This window comes from Colletotrichum scovillei (assembly GCF_011075155.1).
Source record: "Colletotrichum scovillei strain TJNH1 chromosome Unknown Contig00008, whole genome shotgun sequence".
Taxonomy (NCBI): domain Eukaryota; kingdom Fungi; phylum Ascomycota; class Sordariomycetes; order Glomerellales; family Glomerellaceae; genus Colletotrichum; species Colletotrichum scovillei.
Window position 1 is genome coordinate 106,531 of NW_023336266.1, and position 25,745 is coordinate 132,275.

Sequence of the window (25,745 nt, forward strand, 5' to 3'; positions counted from 1 at the left end):
TAGCATTTCGCGTTTGAATTTCGATAGGGCAAGTCGAGGCGGGAGTGGTCCCAAACGTGACACTGCAGACCACGTACGCTTCTCTGAAGGTTGGAACTTTGTGTGTACTTTGTACGTCTGCGCAGAAGTTGGTGGAAGGAGGAGAAGAGAAGACTGGTTCTAGCGGTGTTTGGAAATGCAAGGTCAGCAAGCAATCCCGCCGGGCGTTGAAGTAATCGTCCAAGGCACTCCGTTTCGATCCAAATGGCAGGTCCCTGAGGTTGGGGCATGATGTGTGTCGGGATAAGGATTGCTAAGGTACCTTATGGTCTGCTCACCTACCACTTTGGGAGGGTAAGTGGATGAGGTGCGGAATTGCGCGATTGGCTGTGGGTGTCGACAAGCCTTGGAAAGACCACACAAGAATTGAGACAGTTACTCCAACCAACATTTGGGTCTAGTTTCTCCATGGGCGTCTGGACGTTCCTATTGTTTGGTGTGTTTGGCATGGTTCCGTCTTTGCTGGATAGCGGAAGCAAGCCAGTCACGATAGTGAGAGAAGACAATACCAACCAAACAACTTGGGCGGAAGAAAACGCGGTAAAGCGAGGCGAGTTGACTGTGATGCGGTTGGTGTATGTGTATGCGTAATGTTGGTCAATGGAAAGCAAGGCACGCGGGCTAGACTTCTTGGTATGATGTAAGATACCTACGATGTCGGTCTGTGGCCGTCTATCAGAGGATACGATGAGGAAAGGTGAAGCTTGGCGGAACACGCTGCGACTGCTCCGTACTCCGTACTCCATACCATTGCGAAGGCGAGCTGGCCGTCGCAAGGTTTCGCAAGGTTTGCAAGGGTAGTCCTTCGTCTGTCCATTAATGTCTGGTCTGGTGGGGGAGGAACGAATGTCATCTGATGTCGCTCTGGACAAGGCACATTTTGGGGGCCCAATGAAGTGCGTAGAGGATGGGAAGAGGGAAAAAAAAGTACATGACTCGGATAAGGTAGAAGAGGAATACCCGCAGATAAGCGCACAAAGGTGTTGGATTGAGAAAGAGCAGCTGCCAACGAGACATTCAATTGCAAGATGCAGTCAAGCAGTTGCAACTTGCCAGGCATTGCTTCCTTCCTTCTTCTCGAACGGAATCAGGGTAGTGGGGCTGGAGGCACTAGCGTAGCTTGCCAAGAGCCGCGTGCCATCTGACCAATCGACTGACTCAAATGAGCAGGGATCACATTCGCAGTGAGGATGATGGCCGTGGAAGTTGGGACTGGAAAACGAACGGATCATTGCGTGCTTGTGTCCAAAGTCAGGTACCTGATCAGAAGCTTTAGGTAGCGTATCTGTATGCTACAACTGACAGGATTGACAAGCAAAGATTCCGACTGGTAGTCTGGATGACCAAGAGTTCGGTGTTCTTGGCCTTACCTCCTAGGTAGAGAGCAAGACGGTTTGGATGAAGCGAATGGTTTGCACAGCCACTCTGGTAACAGTGGCCGCCCCTATCAGCTATCAGCTGGCCAGAAACGGCCCCGACACCCCAGCCACTTGCCGGAGCCATGATTGGATGGCGGGTTCCCTCCTTCCCTGATGACGACGACCAGCCCGCGCTGGGCGGACATCGGTGCTCCTTGGCGGCGCCGCTGCGTTGCTTCTCCACCCCGGGCCTGCGCGTTCCCATCATCAGCACCGTTTCTCGCCTCGCCTCACCTTACCTTACCTTACCTTGAGGATCCAAGGCATTCTCTCAGCTGCGTAAGGTACCTAATTGGGTGACCTGACCTGACGCTACAGCATACCTTCCAGTGATTGCCACCATGCTTCAGGGGCCGTGACGGCTGATGCGTCACACAATAATGCTGCGGACTGCGCCGTCAGGTAGGTACCTTAGGCAAGGTACCTCAGAGCAGTCATTGTTAGTCAGTCCAGTGGGCTGGATTGCACCGTTTCCACAGTTTCGCCGGCACGAGACCGCTGGGGAACACGGAGGCGCTGACGGCGACTGGAGGAAGCTCGTCTTGGCAACTGCTCACTTGTCGTTGTTTGCGCCGCTTCGAGTCTTAGTGCTTTCCCTTTCTTGTTCAATTTGGCCTGTCGGTCCCGTCACTCTGGCAGCCGGTTCTTTCTGTCTCCCAAGTTGGCGGCACTTGCCTGCGCAGTACCTTGGAGAAATGGAAATAGAATTGGAATGGGAAGGAAACAGACAACCCGAAGGAACTGTGTGCTTTCCCGTTGCTTGCAGCTGCATCGCAATCATGGAAGGCAGGAGCATCCGTGAAAGTATCAGGTACCTTTCCCTCCCGTCCCCTTTGGTTTGCCGCATCTGCATCCATGGGCGTTCTTTTCGGTATACTCAGCCATCCCCCCCGCACCGCATCATCTTCGATTTGCTTCCTACCTTATCGTTACGCCTTTCCCGTTTATCGTTTCTTCTGTCAAGCACAACCTTGACGTCTCATCTACCGTGTACAGCTGCAAGCCGCAAAAAAGTCAAGACTCAAAACACACACCCATCTTGGACACGTCTACTGCGTAACCTTGTCACCTATTCACTCCCCCGATTTGCCAAGCTTCCCGCCCACTTTGTCACTCAATATCCAGCATATCTTCGATCAAGGTATATCGCAAAGTACCTTACCTACTTTATGTAGGTACCTGGCCCAAAGTGCCTATCTCTCTACAAGGCACACCCCGCAGCTTTTGTTGATACCAGGTAACAGAAGATACCTCACATCCAATCCACCCTCCCCAAAGCCCTCCATGCAAGTCCTCCTCCCACACTCTGCTCAACTGTTGCATTCCTTCGTGCCGTCACTAACACTTGTGGCCCTACTTTAGCTCATGACGGACACGATACGAATACCTGACTGGCCCCATCTCCCCAGACAAAGTCCAAGACAGGAAGTCGCCCAACGGATGCGTTTCGGTCCTCACTTCTTCGGCCCATCCACTCGTCGTCCCGTTCGGTCGGAGCTATTTTCCCACCACCGTTCCGCGCCCGCGTTGCATCCCTCCACTCCTCCCACCCCAGTCCTCGGACAGTCAACGGGGGTCGCTTGGTAAGAGGTACCTCGCCCTCTCTCTCTCTCTCTCTCTCAGTCTCAGTCCCCAGGTCTCTCTCGTTCGTCCGTTGCGGAGATACGTCCAGATCTTCCAGTATCCCATCCAGTATCCATCCATCCTCCTCCAGGCTTGGTCGTCTTTCCGGTACATACATCCACGCTCCCCTCCCTTGGCACGCATTCCACCCGCCACAAAAGTATAACTTAACGCTGCCTCCTAGCACACACCTCTTTAACCCTTCCCTCTTCTTTTTCCCTTCTCTTCTTCATCACCACCCCCAAGCTCTAAGCTTGCCCGTTCTCTATTAACAGACTTCTTTCCAGATCGATATCTGCAGGGCTTTACCGAAAGCACCAACACACACCACCCAAACCCCCCAAGCGCGCGTTTTAAGCCGTTACCTACCGATATCCGATGGGAGAACCCGAAGCCGTCAGGCATGGTGAACACAACACAGCTGCCGCGGAAGTGAATCCCGAGCAGGACGAGCCGCCGTCTATACCGCGGCCCCCGCCCATTCCCAACCCGGTCCCTCAGCGACCTGCCCATTCGGTTCCTGTCACGGACATAGGTCTCCTCTGGCAAACCGACCTTGAAAATGGTCTCTCAAAGGCCGATGCTGCCGCCCGTCTTGAACGGGACGGGCCTAATCGTATCGAGGGCGCAAAGGGCCTATCCGTTTGGGAGATTGTCATGAGACAAATCTCCAACAGTCTGACCTTGGTTCTTGTCATTGTCATGATTCTGTCCTTTGCTATCCAAGATTACATTGAAGGAGGTGTCATCACCGCCGTTATCCTTCTTAACATCGTCGTGGGGTAAGTTACGTCGCCAGCCTTCACCCTGTTCCCTCGCACTGCCATATGTCTGCTTCCCTCTGGTTCCTCGTGCCTGGCCCACCGACTTCATGATTCTCTTGAGTCGTTGCAGAGCACGACTGGCCACTCACCTGGCTGCCGCCTCACGGCTGGGTTGGGTGACTGCTGACCGCTCCTGTGGCACCGCGCACTCAATGTACCCTGCTCGCGAGTTTCTTGGCAAAGTGGCTCATCCTTTACCCCTGCCCCCGAGCCAACTCAGTCTCACACACCTTTCCCTACCCAGCACTTCAGTCGCTGAGCATTCATGGCTGACATCTCTCTAGCTTTGTCCAGGACTACAATGCCGAACAGACTATCCAGAGTTTGTACGCGCTGTCCGCCCCGACGTGCAAGGTCGTCCGCGACGGAATCGCGGAGACCATCAAAGCCGAGACTCTGGTCAAGGGTGACCTTGTCATGATCGCCGTCGGCGATGTCGTCCCAGCCGACCTTCGTCTCCTCGAGGGAATTAACCTCTCCATTGACGAGGCCCTACTCACCGGCGAGTCCCTGCCCATCAGCAAGCACCCTGAGGCACTCTTCGAGGAGGCTGATATTCCCCTCGGCGACCGCATCAACATGGTGTACTCGGCTACCACCGTCACTCGAGGACGCGCTCGCGGTATCGTCACCACCACTGGTATGGAAACCGAGGTGGGCAAGATCGCCATGATGCTTCGCACTACTCGTAAGAGAGACGAGAATGCCTCACTCCCCGCCCGCGCTCTCGCGCGTTTCAAGGCTGCCATGAAGAGCATCCTTGGTCTCGAGGGCACTCCGCTTCAGGTCAAGCTTAGCAAGTTTGCTCTTCTGTTGTTCGGTCTGGCTATCCTTCTGGCCATCATTGTCTTCGCGGTCAGCAAGTTCGACATTGATGACCAGGTTCTCATTTACGGTATCTGCGTCGGTGTCGCCGTCATTCCCGAGTCCCTTATCGCCGTCCTCACCATCACTATGGCTGTTGGTACCAAAGCAATGGCGTCTGGAAACGTCATTGTTCGCAAGCTCTCCTCTCTCGAAGCCGTTGGTGGTGTCACCAACATCTGCTCCGACAAGACAGGTACGCTCACGCAGGGACGAATGATTACCAGGAAGATCTGGCTGGCCGAAGATATGACCGCCATTATAGAGGGCACTACCGACCCCTACGACCCGACCAGCGGCAAAGTGCGCTGGCCTGGATCGACCGCATCAAGCTCGGGCTCTAGTGGAGCGTCGACTCCGACGGTTGAGAAGTCTGACGATACTATCATCTCTTCATCCTTTGGTGCCTTCCTCAAGGCTATTGCCCTGTGCAACAACTCCGCTGTTACCGATGGCAAGGCCTCGACCGATACTGAGTCTATGACCACCGCTACTGAGGTGCCGGTTTCATGGACCGCCATTGGCGAGCCCACCGAGATTGCCCTTCAGGTCTTTGCTATGCGATATGGAAAGGGAAAGACAGACCTCATCTCGTCCGAAAAGACCAAGATGTTGTACGAGTTCCCTTTTGACTCCACCTGCAAGCTCATGAGTGTCGTTTACGAGTTCCCTGGCGCTCCCCGCCAGGTCTTTACCAAGGGTGCCGTCGAAGTCATGGTTGAGAGATTGGCCGAGTCGGACGACGTCAAGCAGAGGATCGCGGCCAAGGCTGACGAGCTGGCCTCAGAGGGTCTCAGAGTCCTCTGCGTTGCTCAACGATTCCTCGAAGACGCTGACAACGCTAGCGAGAGAAACGTAACGGAGTGCAAGCTCCGTTTCCTCGGTCTTGCTGGCCTGTACGACCCCCCTCGTGTCGAGACTCTCGGAGCCGTCAAGAAGTGCAACACGGCTGGTATCTCAGTCCACATGGTTACTGGAGATCACATTAAGACTGCTACTGCCATTGCTCATGAGGTCGGTATCCTGCGTGGCGGCGAGCCGTCTACTGCAGTCATGGCCGCTGGACAATTCGACGCCATGACCGACGCCGAAGTTGACGCTCTCGAAGCCCTCCCTCTTGTGGTTGCTCGATGCAGTCCTATGACCAAGGTCAGAATGCTCGAGGCCATGCATCGTCGCAAGGCCTACTGCATCATGACTGGTGACGGTGTCAACGATTCCCCTGCTCTCAAGAAAGCCGATGTTGGTATTGCCATGGGCAAGAGAGGCAGTGACGTTTCCAAAGAGGCAGCGGACATGGTTCTTACTGATGACAACTTTGCTTCCATCGTTACCGCCATTAAGGAAGGTCGCCGCTTGTTTGACAACATCCAGAAGGTTTGTTTATCCACACATACATATTCATTCGAGACACTTTTCTAACCAGGTTGTCAGTTTTTGCTTCATCTCTTGATATCAAACATCTCCCAGGTCATTCTTCTCCTTATTGGTCTCTCTTTCAAGGACAGAAGTGGCACCTCCATATTCCCTCTATCTCCTTTGGAGATTCTGTGGGTCAACCTTATTACTTCCTCCTTCCTGGCTATCGGTCTTGGTCTGGAGGAGGCTCAACCCGATATCCTCCTGCGTGCACCTCACAGTCTTCGCGTTGGCGTCTTCACTTGGGACTTGATCCGCGACAAGATGATTTACGGTTTCTTTATGGGCTCGCTCTGCTTGGCCGCGTTTACTTCCGTTGCGTACGGACCAGGCGCGGGCGATCTCGGCAGCCACTGCAACGACGGCTGGAACGAAACCTGTGACGTCGTCTTCAGGGCCCGGTCCACCGTTTACGCCACCTTGAGCTTCCTGCTCTTGGTCACTGCCTGGGAGGTCAAGCACTTCCAGCGCAGCTTGTTCAACATGAACCCTGAGTTGTGGACCGGCCCAACGGCTGTGTTCAAGACCATCTTCAAGAACCGATTCTTATTCTGGGCCGTCGCCGGCGGCTTCATCATGACTTTCCCCGTCATCTATCTACCTGTCGTCAACCGCGCTGTCTTCAAGCACGGCATGATTACCTGGGAGTGGGGCATTGTTGTTGCCTGCCTGGTCGTCTACATTGCTCTCATTGAAACCTGGAAGGCTGTAAAGCGTCACATGGGTCTCGGCATGATTGCACGCAGTCCCGAAGGACAGGTCTAGTCCGCGCGCTAGATTGACGATGATTCTGCTGCAATGCAGATGCCTCTGCGCAGGCTGTAGTCAGATGAATGGGGAGTTCCCTGGTAATCGGCGCCTCGGTGCGGAGTATTGGCGGGATTGATATCGGATCCAACATCGGTAACGGAGATTAGGCAGAATGGGGCTATTCAACATGAGTCTGGCAGGCTTTCGGGCTTTGGTGATACGTTTGCTTTCGTCACACTCTTTTAGTATCTTTTCTATCAGGCTTTGGCTGTTCAGAATTTGCTCCGGCCCCAACTTGCCACACAATAAAATGAACTCGATGTTTCGAGCTCAACCCACAGTATAAATGTTTCCTTGCGCACTAATGTGCTGACGTGCAAATGGACCCTTGATTCTCTATCTACTTTTCGACAGCACCTACTTCCCCCCTCTCCTGCTCAACCTTCTTCTTATACTCAACCCAATCATCGCTCCTCGGAAACGCCACATCTGGCACCTCGACCCCCAAAAACGCACAAAGCGGCTCCCACCCGTCTCCAGGTCTCAACTCGAGACACTTACGCCCATCAGTATGAAGTGCCCTCACCTCCTCATGGTGCCTCTGAAAATACGCCTCTCCATTCTTCTCAAAGTCGTTGTCCCAGCAGGCAGAGTGGTACGCGTTCGCCAACTCCTCCATAGGCGATTTGGTCTGGTGCTTACCCCGGTGAAGGTGTGCGTGGATCAGAGTATCCCGCATCGAAGACGCCCAGGAGTCGAAGGAGCGGGTGGTTAGTATTATTGGGGTCGTGGGGTATGCTTCTGCGAGGGCGGTTGGGAAGAGGGAGGGGGGGAAGTCGGAGACTGCTTCGTACGGAGAGAGGAGGGCATCCCATTGGGATTTTAACCAGGGGTTTAGGGGGTTGGAGACGGGGAGGTTGTCGGTTATGGCGGCGATCCAAAGATCTTGGTGGGTGTTTTTGGCGACTTCGCGCATGTGGTATACGGGGGCGATTTTGAGGATTGCGAGGGCGTCGGCGAGGGCTGGGGAGTGTTAGAAGGGTTCTTGTCAACGTGGATGGTAGGTGGGAGGTACACTGTGTGCCTGTTCTGGGGAGACCCAGGACGGCAACTTTCATTTCAGACATGTTTGGCAAGTTGATCTTGTTGAAAGCGCACGAGATCACAATGATGTTGAGATGGGCGGGTACTCGTTTCGTGAGTGAGCTGACCACAGCGATTTAAAGGGACTGAATACCACAGGCACCGAAAACTTCATTGCGGCTTCTGGGTTTGCAACAGTTTCAGCTACTTGACCTTGATAAGAGCATCGAATTAGCCCGAGATGTTCCGCAAGGCAAGATCACGGGGCTGGCCTGGATAGAAAGCTGACTCGGAGCGGGCCGGATCGGAGGTGCTCTGAGGATTCGGGGCCCGGTCAAGGTTCCTCTTTTACGGGATTGCGGCCGGTGTCATTCCCGATTTTGTCCGCTGGCCGATTACATCATTCGAAAGAAGCGCCTTTACTGCGCGTGACGAGCAGGAAATTTGAAATCTTCCGAGAAAAGGATGATGTATGATCTCTGCGGAAAGAATAGCCAGTCTTGGGGGGACGGCAGGGCCACTTGATGCTGGGTGCTCGATTGGGCACAGGGGGCATCGACCGTTGCTTGTATAGAGCCTAGCATACGGAAAAACACAAAAACATTGGAGTTCTCCAAGAAAGAAACGACCGCCTGAGGATCCAGTGTAGTAATCTTTGCCAGTGATTGAAGACGTGCGTAGACCAAGTACTTGTTCATGTCAATTCACTTCTGCATCTTCTATGGGATGGCTCAATATAAGTAGGCCCGTACGTAGTCTACGAAGCGATAGAGCAAGCAGCATGCAAGCATCAAGCAGCCGGGATGGAGCCTGTCTGCACATGGTGGTGATGGAGGTAATCTCGATCGGTCAGCCTGGCTGGTATAAACAGTGGGAAGCGGACAACGGCTAGCCAGCTAAGCCTCTACCAGTCGACCGTTTCATTGTCTCGGCACCACCGCTACCAGAGTATTCAACTTCTAATACGTGCGAGAAGTGGGATAGTGAGTGTATATCGGAACGAGCTCTTATACTGGTCGTACAGAACGAAAAATACAGGAACAGCCTACCACAGAGTGAGTTCAAGTAGCCACATCTTTTCCCACATCCCACACCGAGCAATTCGAGATTTCAGTCTCAACTTCCCACCGGCCGATCGCCGTCCCAGAGTTATCTGTCGGCCCCTTTTATAGTGTCAAATCTCTGCAATTGACCATGTCTTGAGAGCAAGAGATACCGAGAAGCAGACACCGAGTCATCAGAGACCATCGAATTCAATGCGAGTGACATGGAGCGACGACCATGGAATCAATGAAACTCAACGCGAAATCGTAGTTGAGTTCATATGTTGAGACATATAGGGTGGCATCCAAATTCCGATCAGGACAAGTAAAACGATGCTGGACAGCGCAGCTCAAGTGAGCAAACACCAGTCAGTTATGGTCGTCCAACCCAAGACAATTTCATGTGAGTCTGTCAAAGAAGTTCTAGGCTCAATCAAGATAGAAGGATTGACATATTTTCATACTTAGGGCGGCTGAGACTTTCACGGGGATTCAGTTAATTCTGCAACATTTACCTACCAAAGCTACCCTGTACATCACAAAAGGACAATACTGGGGATCTACTAATATCAGGGACCATTGACCTTCAAGTTCTTTTGATTAGACTCTCCGAGCTCGGATCTCAAAAAAAGGGTTCGCCCCTCCATCAGCTAACTTTACCCCTTTCGTCATACGCCCATCGCGATTTGCCTTTCGGCCCTGCAGGCTGCGTTCATCTTTACTCAACAACACAAACTCTACCACCGAAGTTCGCCCCGGAACACCCTGCAAAGCAAAAGTCCGCCAGGGTCCGTCTGGAAGAGCAGGAAGTCTTTCTCAACTCGAGTGGGCATAGTTTGGAATTTGTCGATTTACGGGTTGAGTTCCTTGTGAGATCCTTTCCATGCCATCCTGTTGGCGCTTGACTGGATCACTTAGAATCTGTGAAAATAAGTCAAACCCCCCACTTCCTGGCACCCCCCTGTTTCTGGCACCCACAAAAACGATGGGATCACAACCCAACCTCCTCATTACTATTAACTATTGATCCTCAACCACACCCACTACAATACAACTGCCAGCCTCACTAGGGCATTCAGAGTCGCTGGATTCAGCCGTAATAACCTCCTTTTCACCCGCTTCGATTTGAGCCCGATGGATATCCCTGATGTTCGCAAACTTCGTGTTGGGATCGATCTGAACAGTCTTCCTCTTCCTAACTGCAGCGTTGGTAACTTGAGCCTCAGGTGAGCCAGCTGCTGCTGGGCAGCTGCCAGTTGCCAGGCCTGCTCTGTGAAGCCTTTCACCTTCCCGAACAGCAGCCGTTGAGTGCTGGTATCATTGTCGAGTTGGGTGTATAAGTGCAGTTGACCGCTGAGCTCTGCCAGCTTCCTGGGTGTCGACCAGACCACTGCAGAGGAAGCAGAATCCATGGCTCAACAGGGTAGTTTGTTGACCATTATGGCATCGCTTTTGCCCCGACTGGTTGGTTTGGGTGTGGTGGGCTTAGCAGAAGGCTCAGGTAATACCATAGGGTTCATCAGGGGCTTAACCATCGCTACAGGGTGTAGACCAGTCCACTTCCAACCACTTCTGATGTTCGAGACTGATAGACCAGCAAGTCGAGCCTTCTGGTAACAGTCCAGGAAGTTCCTTTTACCTATAATGGTAGAGTCGTTCCATTGAGACAAGTAACCGAGCTCCTTCCGATAGGCTGACTTAACAGGGCTGAAGACAGACTGGTCAAGTGGCTGGAGGACATGAGAGGAGTGTGGTGGTAAGAACAGTAAATGGATATTGTTAATATAGCAATTCCACATGAAGTCTGTCGTCGTATGACTCCATGCCCATCCACAATCAACAGTCGAGCCTCGCCCTCAGCCTCGGGCATAGTCTGTGGGATAAACACCTTCTCTAACCATTCAATGGCAGTTAAGTCTGTAGTCCAGCCATTATCTGTTGCTGTAAACTCCCACCCATCGTATGGAACCAGATGTAATGGAAACCACTGTTGTTGGACCGTCTTCCCTTGAAAATGATAAGAGGACGAAGTGCCCTACCCAAGGCTGAGATACACTCAATGATAGAGACCCATGCCCTCGACCCAGGTTGTTTCTTGCGAACAGACGTCGTCTCAGCCATGCCCAGCACTAACCCATTAGCTCCTGACCCTCGAGGATGCGATGCCAGTCTCATCCATATTATATCTGTTGGCTGGTTTGATGTCCTTGATCTCAGGGATAGCAAGGAACTTAAACCAGTTCCTAATGACCTCAGTAGATGCCCCATTAACGCGTCTAGAATCGATGGAACGACTTCTCTGAACCTTAATGATAGGGTTCCTTCTCACGAAGGCATAGATCCAGCCTTTTCCTAATGGTTTGGTATCCCCAGCAGCAGCCAGAACTCGCTCTGCGAATTCCTTCACCTGTTGGTGCGTTGGTGCGAGGCCCAGCGAAGCCTGAATGCGAACCCATTGTGCCAGCTTTCTCCTGGTCAGGAGACAGCCTCTGCCAGTCAGCAAAAGCCACTTTCCTAGTCTGACCACCTTGGAGACGTAGTTGAGGGTTGATCGTGGTATCCCATACTCCAATGAGGCTCTTTGACTCTTGCCGTTTGAGATGTCCTCGAGAGCCTGACGAAGCTGATCTTCGGTATATTGAGGCATTAGATATAGAAGAAGGTATGTGCAAAAAATGAGCCCATTTGGACTCGAATTGAAAATGTTGTGATAAAAGGAGGTTGGGGGTGGGCATTGCGTTGTGGTGGATTTTCGCGTTTTTGTGGGTGCCAGAAACAGGGGGGTGCCGGGAAGTGGGGGGTTTGACTTATATCACAATGCTGCATCGCCACATGAACTACACCGGACTGCATGATGCATCATCCAAAAGAAGAAAAAGGTCACACTGGTGATCTGGGGGCTTGGCTGCCTTTATCTACTCATTGCTTCCATTCGCCACCAGCCACACCGATCACTCTTTCAAAGTACCGAGGCATAGTTCGCCACTTCTAAACGTGTGATAAACCAGTTCCATTGCTATCAGAAAGCATCGGAGAATAAGCTTATTCGATGAAGAGCGAATCGCATTCGAAATGTGTGTTTTGAGGTCAAAGCAGATGTCCAGTCACCTACTTATTTCTCCAGCCTTCTCCCCAAGGTAAGCCACAAATAACTGTCTCATTCCACGAAAATCATCTGCCGAATATCCTAGAACTCCGCTCGTGCCTCTGAATAGTGGTCGACCTCAAAGCGCGGCGGGGATTTGTTGATATGAGGGCCTCTTGTTTGGACGTCTGATCTGGCCAGTGAGAAGACAAACTCCAAATATCCATTCTGGGCAATACTCGGCCTGGGAAAAAATCAAGAGAGCAAGGAAATCAGCAGAACCTTCTTGATCAGGCAAGAGGATTGTGAGATGATGCAGCTCAGAAACTCCCCTGCAGAGTCAAATATTCTGGGCAAATGGGGACCGGACTACCAAGGGTCCGGACCTTTGAGACTATGAGCTACACCGAACTGTTAGGACAGTGGCCTTTCAGACCGAGAAGGTTCTGGTGGAATCGGATGTGACGAATCCGCGGTCCAAGCCAACCAGCCTCGGTGATTCGCCATTCTTAGCCCAGGCTCGTGAACCAGCCAACTTTGGGGCACAGCGCGCCGCCGTACCCTGTTTGAAAACATCGGACATCGAACGAGAGCTGGACATCGAGTGAGAGGTGCCAGCTGCCTCGCACGCATCCCCTCCCGTTCCAAAGACCACTCGATGGTCCACGATCACTTGGCCCCTGGCATCCACAAATCCTGTTACCATCCGACGAACTGACCCGGGGGAAGGACCAGTTGATGCCACTACCATAACAATGGCAGATTCAGTCATTCATGTCGATGTCGGGATAACCCATCCTCAGCCACCCCCATCCCAGAAACAAGTTAGTGACAGGGTTGCAGCTCCAGAGTCCTAGCCAAGCGCATAGCCGCGCCTGGCACGGACCTCTGCAGAGGAAATCTGCGGCGAAGTGACATATGGCAGACATTTGTCAACTGTGTCACTGTCTCAGATGAGGCACAGGATGCTGAGTCGAATCCGAATGCGCGGCTTTTGATTGCTTGGCACTGGCCGGGATCGTTGCCACATTCATTGGGACATTGGGTGCTAAGACGTCGAGGAGGCTCTCATCGAGACGTAAACGCACGATGACACTCAGTGCCGCACTAGCGGCTGCCAAACAGGCGACAAAGTGTCTCTGGAAGACGCCTGTCTAGCGCTACTCCGCCTTGCTAGGCACTAGAGGCAACTGACACACATAACGCTAACATGTTATGTGCAGGCGGAACACCCCGAGGTGCTGCTGTGTGCTAGCGTTCCCGCACCAGTTACCTGAAGTTCTGCAGGAGTGAAGTCAACTCAGTCTGCGCCACTGATTAGTCTACTAAATACTTGAACCATTAAGTAAGCTTATTGCGTTAGTGTAGAGAGAGTATGCGGGCCGAGAGGCGCAACAGTGTGCAGTACGTTGGCCAAGACCGCGAGCCTGATATCGAAACCCAGGCTCTCAGTGTTACCTCGGAGCCATCATAGCTGTCGAGTAGAAACATTTGACACGATATCTTGACAAATTGAGGGGAAAGACAATAATGATTTGTGCCATCTGAAATGCTTCGGTAGGTATCGCAGCTTGCCGCGATCGCAGTATGGTCTAGGCGGTGCGAATCATGAACGCACACACCATGGGGAATGAACAGCACCGCTGCCGGAGGATGAAAATAGAAGGGATCATCCTTTCGAATCCAGGGTTGCCATGCAGACTGAATGTAAAAGTCCATCACTTATTGCCCGTGTCGAGAGACTGACGCTTCTAGCCGGGGTCCGTGAATCCACATTTCGTTTCGTCTGACCGCGAAAGCCGTGATCTTTGGTCGACGACCGAACCACGCTGCATGGCGTGCCGTCTGCGCGCGTTTCAAGGGTTCATCCTCGGCCGTGACTACATCCAGCCGAATGAGGCTCCCGCGGCGCCAATTGCAACAGCTTAGGCAAGTACTGACAGATTCTGACGATGGTAACTGTGAGAGAAGTCGGTTTTGCGTACCGCAAGTCTAGGTACTGAGGATAGAGGCCGATAAGTCGTATGGTATTCGATGTTTCTTAGGTAGGCTGAGACTGCAATGGCTCGGATGAAGTCTCGGTGACGGGAAGGTAAAGACCAAGTTGACTCGTCGTCAATGTCTAGAAGCTGGTATATTAAGACGGTGGATTTCCTGGTCTAGGTGAGGTTTTCCCTTCCATCTCATCAGCATCCAGACTTCTCAGCTTACAACGATCTCCTAACACCTTTCTAAACAACTTCCATCCGTCGCTTCAATCAAATCAAGCCTCCGCTTACCGAATACCAATCAAAATGCACTTCACCAACGTCTTCGTCCAGGCCCTGCTTGCCGGCTCCGCCGTTGCAGCCCCCGCTTCTCTCGCCAGCAAGCGTCAACTCCAGCCCATCCAGGCTGCCTTGACCAACGTCCAGGACTCTCTTACCGGGCTCGACACTGCTGTCAAGGTACGAGACAAGACTCGAACATTATTCAGTGACCGAAGCTAATCCGCACTTGTATAGGCTCTCAACGCTGCGGACCCCAACACCGCCGCCAACCTGCTTGATGCCTCCAACAAGGTCCAGACCTCGCTGAAGCAAGGTACCACGCAGATCCAGGGCGCCCAGGAGCTTTCCCTCACCGATGCCCTCACCCTCCAGCAGTCAGCCGGTGGCCTGACCAGCGCTGTCCAGACCTCTGTTGATGACTTGGTCGCCAAGAAGCCCGAGCTTGACAAGCTTGGCGCCACCTCCATCGCCGTTGACCAGCTCAAGCAGCAGAAGGCGACTGCCGGTGACTTCAGCAGTGCCATCGTTTCCAAGGTTCCCGCCATCGGCCAGGGCATTGCTCAGCAATCTGTTGACCAGGTTACCCAGTCCCTGGACGGTGGCATTCAGAAGCTCGGCGGTGATGCCGCTGGTGGTGCTGCCGGTGGTGCTGCTCCTGCAGCCCCCGCTGCCCCTGCCGCTCCCGCCGCTCCCGCCGGCGCACAAGAGCAGTTCCACGCCGAGGTCATGGCCTAAAGACGCGATGTCTCGAGGAGGAAGATGGTACAGGATCCTCCCATGGAGATCTGATGATTATATGAAGATTATTAGCGAGTTTCCTTTTGTGTAGTGTATTGATAGGCGGAGACAGAATGGTTAGCTGAGCTGCCGGAGCAGCTGCGCTGCATAAGTAGTCTGTTCTGTTCAATTGAACTGGAATTCTTCCATTTCTTTTGTCCTCTGTATTGTGACATCGAGACTTGACTTTAGACAATTGTATTCAACAGGTTCCATCACCCTTGGTTTGGTGCCAGTTTCTGCGAGAAGGTGGCATTAAAGCTCACCCAGACTCGCCCGAGTCCCACAGCATTCTGCTGTACTGCGACGTTCCCATCAATAAGTGAGAAAACCCTCTTATCTTCCAGGATATCGAACGTTATCCGTGGCGAAGACGATTTCCACCACTAACACGACTTTCATTGATGCTGTGTAAGCAGGTTTGACTGGTACCACGGTCCTCATCATTACCATCATATTTCCAACCCAGCTTGCTTGACTAGGTGGAAAGCTTTTGTTGAGCTCAACGGCCGCGTCAAGACCGTCATGGGGATTCCAATTCTGCAACACGCGGCATGCTCGAGGCCAATCTTGCAAGGCACCATCGTTCTTCAGTGCCGCTTCGAGATAGATACCTGTGTATCGGCCGGTATCATATGCGGGACCCTTTGCTCTGAATACAAGTAGGCCACGGCCCTTTTCATCAAAAACATCTTGGCCAAGCATGACCATCATACTATTCTGCTGGTCCACTGTCTCAGGGGGGTCTGAGGCGTAAAGACGATGGCCGAAGAGGCCACACGGGAACGTTACGAAGCAAAAAGCCCTTGCGCTCCCTCCCGCCATTCGCTTGACAGGTTCGAAAATATGCATGGAGAGGTGTTCCCTTTCTAGGGGACGTAGCATGGAGATCATGATGTTCGTTGATTCTTCGGGTGTAAGATCTGAGCGCCAGCCACAGGCACGAGCCGCATTTTCTCCATGCCAGGGAAGAAAAGATTCAACCGAAGAAAAACTCAGTGATATCCATGGGCCAGGGAGCGATACTCGAGTGTATTGTTGCCGGTAACGGCTGAAGTGAGATGATAAAGGTAGGCAAATACAGTTGTCGATAGACCCCTGAAGCGTTCTGCAGTTCAAAACGCCCAGAACAAACTGGGGTGACAAAGTCTGGATTAATGGCAAAGATATCGAAAGACCAGCGTGGGTCATCGTATGCAATTGTGGCATTGTGTCCATCGGAGCTATCGGACGGGGCCTGCGGCCGACGTCCAGAGAATCAGCGAAGAGCGCAGGTGAATTGGCCAAAGGTGCCGTCATAGACAGGGCGGGTATGTCGCAGACGAAGATGCTCTGGTCGTCAGAGACTCTGATTATTTCCTCTTGAAGCCGGAAGAAAGCCTTGCCGCCTTCTCCGTAGAGAAGAGGCATGTTGACATTGAGGAGACCAAGGAGACAGTATGCTTGATCTTCGAGGCGAGTTGTAACACGGTCAGCCGCCCAAGACATGACTTTGGCAATGCTGAACTCGGAAGAGAATGTGATGCCTAGAAGACACTTTTTATCAATTCCAGTTGCTTGGTGTATTGCTTCAAACAAACTTTGCTTTGTTCCAATGAATCCCCAATCCTGAGCGAAGAAGCGAATGCGGCGGGGAGCAATGAGCTCTTGCAAAGTCCAACCACGAGTAAACCATTTGCTGTTTAGAAACTGGATCTCTAGGTCGCGCTGATCAATGGTCGTGCCTGAGATTGATACGTCGGCCATATAAACGTAACAAAACGCTGCTTCTCGGTACCAGGCAAACATAGAGTTGATAGCTTCAGATAACTCGGCGGAGCTACGCTTGTCGATGCAGTTGGTGTCTACCCAAGCGTGGGTGTATCCGTCCTGCGAGGTCAGCCGGCAAAACGATTCGACCTTGAGAAAGCCTTTCTTTCCTATCCTAGTCTCACGGTGGTTCCATTCTTGGAACGAAACTTCTCCGTCCTGCCATGCATGGGAAAGAATGGCGTACGGTGGGGTGCGGGTATGGTCAATAAACTCCTCGAGCTCCAGTGTCGCCGTATTAATCAGACGCATGACTGGACAGATGGTGGCACTCACCATAGAAGCTCACATCTATATAATGAGAAGGCCACCCTGAGCTTCAGGGTAAAGAAGTGAGGTGTGTTTGGGATGAGGGGTATCCCAGGCATCCAGTAAGTTAGGACAGCCTGATCACTTGGAAGCTCATGGTTAGATGACTAAGCGGCAAGAACACGTTTATCTTATCTTTTGGGAAGTCCCTACTTTTTACTTGTGCAGTGCTTTTGTCGCATTGTCTCAATTGTACTCGAAGGAAGAGTCAGCCAACGTCCCTTTCCGCGTGTTGACGGCCACCTCCGCTGTGAACCGGGCAAGTTCTCAAGATTAAACTTCTAGAGCCGGTACGACCGACCTGATCGCACCTAAAGAAGCTCTCACGTGCTTAAGTTGGACAAACATGGAAGCTTCTCAGTTTTGCCACAGGATTCATCCTGACATCATCCCTGAATCCCCGGCGGAGCCTCTGCTCCTAGCCCCCCCGAATGTCACCACCCGGCATCTCTCGTCCAACAAATGAAGCCTTAGATCCATCTATCTGCCTTTGTTAGTTGTGGATCCTCATCCGTTAGCCTGTACGATCAGTATGACTTTCCGTTGGAAGTCCCGGAAAGTCATGATCGTCTCCCTCTGGAGTCTTGGCGACGTGATGTCTTGCTATCTATTTTAATTTACTGCTTAACTATCCACATGGAATCTATAATGGCCATCTTTTCATCGCAAAAGTTTTCTTCACAGGTGTTGCATTCTGCTTCCGTTTAGTAGAAGTCTACGATCTCGCTGGCTTCTGACAATGATGAATGAGAAAGCAGCTCCTGAGGCCGACAGACCCCCTAATCCGAGGCATCCGCGCGTCCGTGATGCCAACGTTGAACGTCACCATCCTCATCAGTATGACCCTACAGCATTTGGTCGTCATAGCCTACAGATCAGTCAGGCTCCACAGCCTGCTTCGGGGTCTCAGCCTGAAGGTCAACGACAGTACGGGATCGTTCCTAGCACGAGAGATGGAGACATTCTCGATGAAAAGAGGTCACAACCACAGAATCCGCCAGACATCGACACATCCCGCCGCCCGGCATCAGCACCACACTACCAACCCTCATCCCCACGATCTCCAAAGAAACACACCACCAGACCAAGCCATGACTTTGACCGTCGCTACGACGGCCCCTTCAGCCGGCCAAGCCTCGCCATGACCCGGCGAAGCTCGCTCTCACCCACACGGCCATCAACGGACCCAAACGCACCCCACACCGGCGAAGCCCCCGGCACGGCCGGTGACCCTCCCCGAACCCTCCCGGCCTTCCATCCAACTCCCCCACCACTAAACTACACCCTCCGCACCCGCAAGACAGCAATCACTTTGTTCTGGACCCTCATCCTCTTCGACTCCATCGCCATGCCGATAGCCCTCTACTTTGGCCTCTGGTACGGCGTCGGCCCAGGGACAAACACCCTCACGGAAAAGAAGGAGAAACTCTCCCCCAACGCCGTCTTCTCCATTGTCACCGCGGCCGTGGGTGGCGCTAGCATTGTAGAGTACTTTGTGCGCTTCTGGCGACTTTGGCGCAAGGGGAGCAAGTGTCGTGTCATCGGGGCGCATAGGTGGTACCTCGACTGGTTTCATTGGAACTTTTCGTTTGCCTGGATAATCATCATGATTGAACTTATCGTGTAAGTGTCTAACCCCCTCGCATCAATCTCATAGTTATCTCAAGTCACATTATTGATACCATCCAAGAGGCACCGTCCCAAGAAACCCCCCAATCCGCCTCCTCTCCATGCCCGTCCCAACAATGCTGCTCGTCTTCGGTACACAACTCCTCCTAATCGACGCCCTCCGCGCCCTCCACATCCCCTCCCCACTCCGTATCTCCTCCGTGCCCTGCAGAGCCCAGCTCCGACCAGGAATCTACTCCCTCATCGAAGACGTCTGCGCCGTCGACGGGTCCGGCGGCACGGACTTCCGCGTCGCGCTCGACAGGCGCTACGAAGCGAGCCATGTCTTTCGCGCGATGCTGAGGCGGTTGGGTGTGTTTTGGGCTGTTGGCGCTGAGGGGTGTGCTGTGCTTTGTACGGCGTTGATCTTTGGTTTGAGCAGCGGGGAGGCCGCGTATGTTGTTGGGTGGTCGGTGCCGTTCGTGTGGGCTGGTATCTGGACAGTTGCGACATTCTGGTATGTGAAGAGAGAGTTGAGGATAGAGGCGAAGGCTTGGCGTGAGGAAGTTGCAAGGAAGGGGGTCGCGGGGTCCATGTCCATGGCGTCGGTTTGAGAAAAGACTCACTCAGGTTCACATAGATAAGTAATGAGGCACTACAGATCACGTACATCAAGAGTGACAGATAACAGATGCTTGGAGATTTATCTTGATATTTTTGCTCTCGTCCATGTCTATGCTTCCATGGGGACCTCCCCTCACCAACCCAAAACGCCTCGTTCACGGCCAAAGTCCTCTGAGACGCCGTTTTCTTCCCCTCCCAGCAATACATACATGCAAAGGTCTATTCCTCGAGACCATCTCGAAATCGAACCATATAGTACAGAAAAGGAAAGCAATCGTCCAATTACACAAGGTGTCGCCCTTCTACACACAGCCTACCGCTTCCGCGTGTCGCGACCCTTCTTTTTACTCTTCTTCTTGTCCTTGGGCAGGTCTAGCGCCGTGCCCTTGAGCTGCTCCGCCATCGTCCGGAGCATGTACTCGTCCACATTATATATTCTCTCGCCCCACGCGTTGTGTTCAATCTCTACCGCTTCATCTGGGGCAACGGATTCCGAGAACCGGCCTAGCCCAGAGGGTCCGGGGCCACCGCTCGACTGACCCGCGGCGTCCTCCCGCGGCGTGCCTTGGCGGGTGCTAGAGGCGCCAGAAGGTGCGCCGCTCTTTTCGTTGAACTCTGCGTCGTCGTCCTGAATCTCCTTCTCGGCAGCCTTGGCGGCTTCCACGTCTTCCTGGTCTTCGGCCTGCTTAAGGTCCTCGGCCACGGTTCTCGACGCTCCGCCATCTCCTCCACCCAGAAGGCGGTCCATGGCGGCATTAGCGGCATCATCGACCAGGTCTGTTCCCTCAGTGCCGAGAACGTCCCGCACGGAAAGTTTATTGAAATAGTCCGTGGTGAAACTACCCTCCTGAATGACCACGTCGTCTAGCATCTGCTTCTGCGACGCTTTACGAAGAATATTGGCTTCAATCGTGTGCTCGCTGACGAGTCGGTAGATGTGTACATCTCGTGTCTGACCGATACGATGGCATCGATCCTGGCATTGCTTGTCCATCGCTGGGTTCCAGTCTTGGTCGTAGAAGATGACGGTATCGGCCCCAGTAAGGTTGATGCCCAATCCACCGGAACGCGTAGACAAGATGAAGCACAAGATGCGTGGGTCATGGTTGAACCTGTCCGTGAGGATCTGCCGCTGCTCAATCTTTGTTTGTCCGTCAAGTCGAAGGTACTTGTGGCCGTGGATATTGAGGAACTGCTCGAGAATATCCAGAACCTTGGTCATCTGTGTGAAGATCAAGGCACGGTGGCCGCCGGCTTGAAGCTTGCGAAGAAGCTTGTCCAAGGCTTGAAGCTTTCCACAGTCGTATTGAAGCAGACGCTTGTCTGGGAACTGGATGCTGTGACGCATGCGTGACTCGTGCCACGGGTCAATGGGTGGCTGCTTGGGCATGAAAGGAGCCCACCGGACAGGCGCTGAGAGCTTGAGGTCCTCGTCCGTAAAGGCCTGAGCCGCCTTTCTTCCCAGTATCACCTCGTTCATGTCGCGAGTGATGACGGCGGGAGTGACGCATGTGAACTTTTGAATGATCGTCTGCATGGCATCGGCTCGTTCGTCAGCTGGATGGATGACGGCACGGAGGAAGTCGGAATCCTCCGCAAACCAATTCAAGATCTGGTTAGGAACTCTTGGCTTGGGTTTCCGGGGTCTGCCGTCTAACCCGAGCGTCAGAAAATCAATCAGGCGCTTGCCATAGATGGGCCGACGTTGGCCGCGGAGAGCGTTCAGGTACACGCTGTGCTGCAATTCCTCGAAGCGGCGCCAGCGAGCCAGGCTGTCCAGATACATAATGTTCGACTCAACTGTTGAAGGGTCGAGGTTTGTACGAGCCAGATGAGCTCTGGTATTCTGTGCCTCTCTCAGTTCCATCAGTACCCTGTGAAGGCTGAGCTGCGAAATGCGCTCCGCTGTTGTGTTGGACATGTTCTCGTGTTGTGTAGGAATCATGTTGAGAACGCCCAGGCTAACAATAGACATTGGCTCTACTGCAAGTAAAGATCGGTGTAGGAACTGATCGGTGACTTGGTATTCTGCTGGAACGGATTTCTGCATCCTAAAGGACGTCATGATGGGGCGGTCCACGAACAGGTCGGGATGGTTGCAGACTTTCCGCAACTGCATCAGACAGTTGATGATGGAAAGGTAGTTGCCAGAGGACAGCGTCTCCCGGGTGTCTGTGCGAGCCAAGAAGCCATCGTACAACTCGCGCTGACGTTTCGACAGGCGACAGAACTCTACGTGTTCGTACTTGGCCGGCATTTGCTTTTCGACGTCGGCCTTGAGTCTTCGTAGTAGATACGGTCGCAAGACCTTGTGTAACTTGGAAATGATCGCTCGCGCTTCCTCATCCATCGTCTCGCGGCCGTTTTCCAGGATTTGAGACTCTGGCTTGTGGAACCAGTCGTGGAACTCTTGCAAGTCTGCGAATCCACCCACGCCATTTTCCGCTGGCATGAGGAAGAATAGCAACGACCACAATTCGGTGAGATTGTTTTGGAGCGGGGTGCCTGTAAGTAGAAGCCTTGCTCGAGTATTGAAACCAAGGAGCGTCTGCCAGCGCTGGGATTTGAAGTTCTTGATATTGTGAGCCTCGTCAAGAATCATGTAGTGCCACCTCCGGCGTTTGAAGACCTGCTGGTCCTGGATGACAAGCTGGTAAGATGTGATGCAGACGTTCCATACATCATCGTTGTTCCATCCCTGTCGCTTGCGTTTTCTCTCCTCTTGAGTGCCGTAGTAGGAGAGAATCTTGAAGCCAGGACACCATTTCTTGAACTCCATCTCCCAATTGAGCATTACACTTGTTGGTACAATCACCAAATGCGGTCCCCAAACCTCATGGTGGCAAGCAAGATGAGCAAGTAGCGAAATGGTCTGGATGGTTTTGCCAAGACCCATCTCATCTGCAAGAATGCCGTTGGTGTTGTTGGCATACAGTCCCGCCAGCCAGTCCAGTCCATGATGCTGATATTCACGCAGAGTACCACGAAGCAAAAACGGGATTTGCGTCTGTTGTGAATTGGGGTTTGGTGAAGCTGACCGACTGACAACATCCTTTGCCCCTGGGGTCGCCAGAGACATTGTGTCCACATCTGAAGGCTTTGTGTCGGATGTAGGGGGCGAATGACTTTGTTCTCGACTTGGCGGGACGGTAACGATATCGGTATCAGGAGTGACATGTTTTGTTGGGACTATAGCAGCGGTAGATGGCGCCGAGGGCATTGCCGCCTCTGCTGTTTTCGATGGCGCATCTTGCATTTCCGTATCAGCATATTCCACTGCCTCTGGTATCCCGTTGGTGGCAGCTTCCACACTCGTGACGGTTGGTTCCTTGTCTATGCCATTGACCAAGGCCTCATCCGACTTGGGCGACTGTACGGGCATGGTCAGCTCCTTCTCTGAGGCTGCAATCTCGACACCTTCATCCTGGTCGCCAGCGCCTGGTGGCACAGTAGCTTGTACTTCTGTGTCAACCTCCATCTCGTCATCATCCAAAAAGATACCGGGATGTTGAATCAGAGACACTTCATCATCCTCATCCTCATCCTCCACAATGTCGTCCCTAAAGTTCGATGATGCCTCTGCTTGTGGGGATGCGCCATCAGCCACCAAGGCTGCAGTGCTTTCGTGTGGCTCCTTGTCGTCAGGTGGCGCCTCATCCTTAATCTTCTTCAACTCGGATTTCCCAAAGAGCATGCCCAATAATCCAAATGGCTCCTCGTCGCCGTCTTCCTCTTCCGACTCTTCCTCTGCGGCAGAGCCGTCATCACTGTCGTCCATATCGGTGGACCCCATATCGTCATCCATGTCGACGGACTCATCGCTGGTATCTTCTCCGGGGCTGGTTGCCACGACTTTCGAGTCTGCCTCGGACTCGACGCCATTGGTGAGTTTCTTTTCGGCTTGTTCGTCGGGAGGAAGTTCAGGTAGATTGGCGTATTTGGCGCGAAGCTGTTCCATAGTGAGCTTCTCATCGCCAGCATCGCCGGTGTGATCGTCGCCTGCTTCCTCCTCTTCTGAAGATGACATGACATCGTCGTCATCATTGCCGGAGTCATCATCATCCGCATCTACCGACATCGCTTGGCTGTTCTCGAGGTCGCTGTCGAGGGCGTCCAGGTCGTCCTCATTGTCATCGTTGTCATCATCGTCGAGATCATCCTCATCGGATATGTCCGAATCTGCCTGTGTTCTTCTTGCCTGCAGCTTCTGCTCTGACAAATTGACGGCCTCCTGAAGCGCGGCCTTGACCCGGCGCTGCTCCTCTGCCTCCCATTCTTGAATCCTCCGCCGATTGATCTCGTACCGAACGTTCTCCCAGGTTCCAAACATGCTTTTGACAACCACTCTGTATCGCCCGATCCACACAAAGCGCGCCTCAGCCTCGAGTTCTTCTGTTGACTTTGGTTGGCGCCGGAGCCAAGCGTCCTTGCACGCTTCGGCAATCTTCTTGGCCTGCGCTCGATGTCTTTGCTGTTCTGCTACCATCAGCTTGCGAAAGTTGGTAACAGCCTTGGCCATGTGATCTGCATGAGCCCATTGGCGTGGTGGTTCCTCTTCCGCCTCGGGAACAAACAGGGTGCAGCGCTCCTGTGAAAGGATACCGCCAGGCTCCACAGCCTCTTCAATGCGCAAGACAATTTGAGCATCCTTCTGGGCCATCTCATCAGTGTAGCTAGGCCCCTCCTCTGGGATGTACATGCCACCATCCTCAACGGGTAATGCCTGCGCCTTTTCCCAGTATTCTTCAAAGTTGGGGCCGATTCTTAGCCTCTTGCTGACTTGTCCCGGATGTACAACGGGTAGCTCGGTCGCGCGCACACGTAACTTAATCCGCGTACGGTTCGGGCTACCCGCCGAAGTTCTTGCTGCCTCATCGTCGATGGAGCTGCGGCGGCCCCGCCTTGTCCGCGTTGACTGCCTAGTTGGTTGAGCAGATGGGGAAGGACTTCGCTTGCGCATGGATCGGGAGGTAGACTTGGTCTCATTCGCAGTCGACTTTCGGTTGGAGGTCTTGGGCGGAGGCGGTGCGGGCTTTGGTGCTGATGGTTTTCGCGAGGGAGTTTTGGACTTGGCAGTTCCGTTTGGGGTGGGCGTCGCGGCGTGGCCGTTTGTAGAAGCATACTTGTTCTTGGAGGGTGGACTACTGTTAAGAGCTCCTCTCGTCATTCGCTTGCCGGATGGCGGATGGAACTCGAGGGGGATAGTGTTAATTCGACCAGACTTGCGTCTGCCATTATCGATGAAAGAGGTCGGACCCTCGGCGGTGATCTTCTTCCATGGCGGAGAGATTTGTTTCTTTTTCTGGCCAGACCCGGGCGCAGATGGCGTGGAGACGCGACGTCGTTTGGAAGGGCGTTCATCATCGATGTCGGAAGAGGGCGCGGGAGCAGGAGGCGAGGGTGAGGGTGTTGACGGAGATAATGGTGTTGTAGGTGATGGTGAGCGGAGGGGTAGGCCGATGAAGTCGTTACCGTTAGGGGTCAGTTGGCCTTCGAAATCGTCGGATCCGAGGGATTCCAGCGGTGATGAGGGCGGATCGGTATCATATTGAGGTACAGTCGCGGTTTGTTCGTCGCGTTGGGAGTCGATGACCTCGTTGGTGGGTTGCGCAGGGTCGGGCGACGCGGTCTTGTTCATAATAGCAACGGGGGGCGGACGCGAGATGGGGCCGTGATCTCGACGGGGCCGGCATCTGAAGCGTCGAAATTAACGTCTATGGAATGGTGTATGCTCAGAGAATTCTAGTTTCGAGTTTGAACATGATGACACGTCTTGGTGGCCGGCTGCGTTGGAAAAAGGATGCAAAACCAGCGTCGCCAGCAAAAAGTTTGATGATAGATTTTTTTGCAAAGATGCAGCTCCGACCTTGCCTGGGCTAGCCGAAAGGAGAACGTTGGTACTTGGCCTCAGACCTTCAGACTCGGGGGGCGTAGGGGCATAGAGGCCGTTCGGGTGGTGACGGCGGACGATTGATGCTGCCCTGAGGTACAGGCAGGCAGCTAAGGTACCTACACACCACGGTGACTCGAACCACCAATGAATGACGACCGCTGTTTGGGGGACTTTGCTCCCTTGAATCGAGGAAATGGGTGACAGGAGTCAGGGCAAGTCCATCCAACCAGACGCCCGGATTTGACTAAAGTGCCCCACATTTGTCTCTGGCTGGCGCGCACCTCAAAAAAGTGACCAGTTCTGAACA

General features: G+C 53.2%; 6 protein-coding genes across 6 annotated transcripts; 3 read left to right on the plus strand and 3 right to left on the minus strand.

The window, feature by feature from the left end:
* Positions 1-2,370: 2,370 nt before the first annotated feature.
* Positions 2,371-7,399, plus strand: HER10_EVM0002179 (potassium/sodium efflux P-type ATPase). The gene is made up of 3 exons (XM_035482883.1): positions 2,371-3,862; positions 4,189-6,145; positions 6,203-7,399. The coding sequence occupies exons 1-3, from the start codon at positions 3,459-3,461 to the stop codon at positions 6,950-6,952; spliced, it is 3,111 nt and encodes a 1,036-aa protein (XP_035330477.1). The 5' UTR covers positions 2,371-3,458; the 3' UTR covers positions 6,953-7,399.
* On the minus strand, positions 7,338-8,055 carry HER10_EVM0008409 (uncharacterized protein; the record flags this gene model as incomplete). Its single annotated transcript, XM_035477932.1, has 2 exons — positions 7,338-7,960; positions 8,013-8,055. 2 exons carry the CDS (start codon positions 8,053-8,055, stop codon positions 7,338-7,340), a joined length of 666 nt encoding a protein of 221 aa, XP_035330841.1.
* A 6,387-nt stretch (positions 8,056-14,442) lies between these two features.
* HER10_EVM0004801 (uncharacterized protein) lies at positions 14,443-15,153 on the plus strand (the record flags this gene model as incomplete). The annotated part of the gene is made up of 2 exons (XM_035474433.1): positions 14,443-14,595; positions 14,653-15,153. 2 exons carry the CDS (start codon positions 14,443-14,445, stop codon positions 15,151-15,153), a joined length of 654 nt encoding a protein of 217 aa, XP_035330620.1.
* A 106-nt stretch (positions 15,154-15,259) lies between these two features.
* HER10_EVM0006357 (HET domain-containing protein) lies at positions 15,260-17,442 on the minus strand. The gene is made up of 2 exons (XM_035475944.1): positions 16,776-17,442; positions 15,260-16,721 (listed from the first exon to the last, which is right to left on the minus strand). Exons 1-2 carry the CDS (start codon positions 17,281-17,283, stop codon positions 15,532-15,534), a joined length of 1,698 nt encoding a protein of 565 aa, XP_035330723.1. The 5' UTR covers positions 17,284-17,442; the 3' UTR covers positions 15,260-15,531.
* Positions 17,443-17,723: 281 nt separating this feature from the next.
* Positions 17,724-25,373, plus strand: HER10_EVM0011603 (uncharacterized protein). Its single transcript, XM_035481031.1, has 2 exons — positions 17,724-18,936; positions 19,004-25,373. Exons 1-2 carry the CDS (start codon positions 18,053-18,055, stop codon positions 19,533-19,535), a joined length of 1,416 nt encoding a protein of 471 aa, XP_035331012.1. The 5' UTR covers positions 17,724-18,052; the 3' UTR covers positions 19,536-25,373.
* Positions 19,859-25,183, minus strand: HER10_EVM0012287 (SNF2 family domain-containing protein; the record flags this gene model as incomplete). The annotated part of the gene is made up of 1 exon (XM_035481685.1): positions 19,859-25,183. One exon carries the CDS (start codon positions 25,181-25,183, stop codon positions 19,859-19,861), a length of 5,325 nt encoding a protein of 1,774 aa, XP_035331044.1.
* Positions 25,374-25,745: the final 372 nt, after the last annotated feature.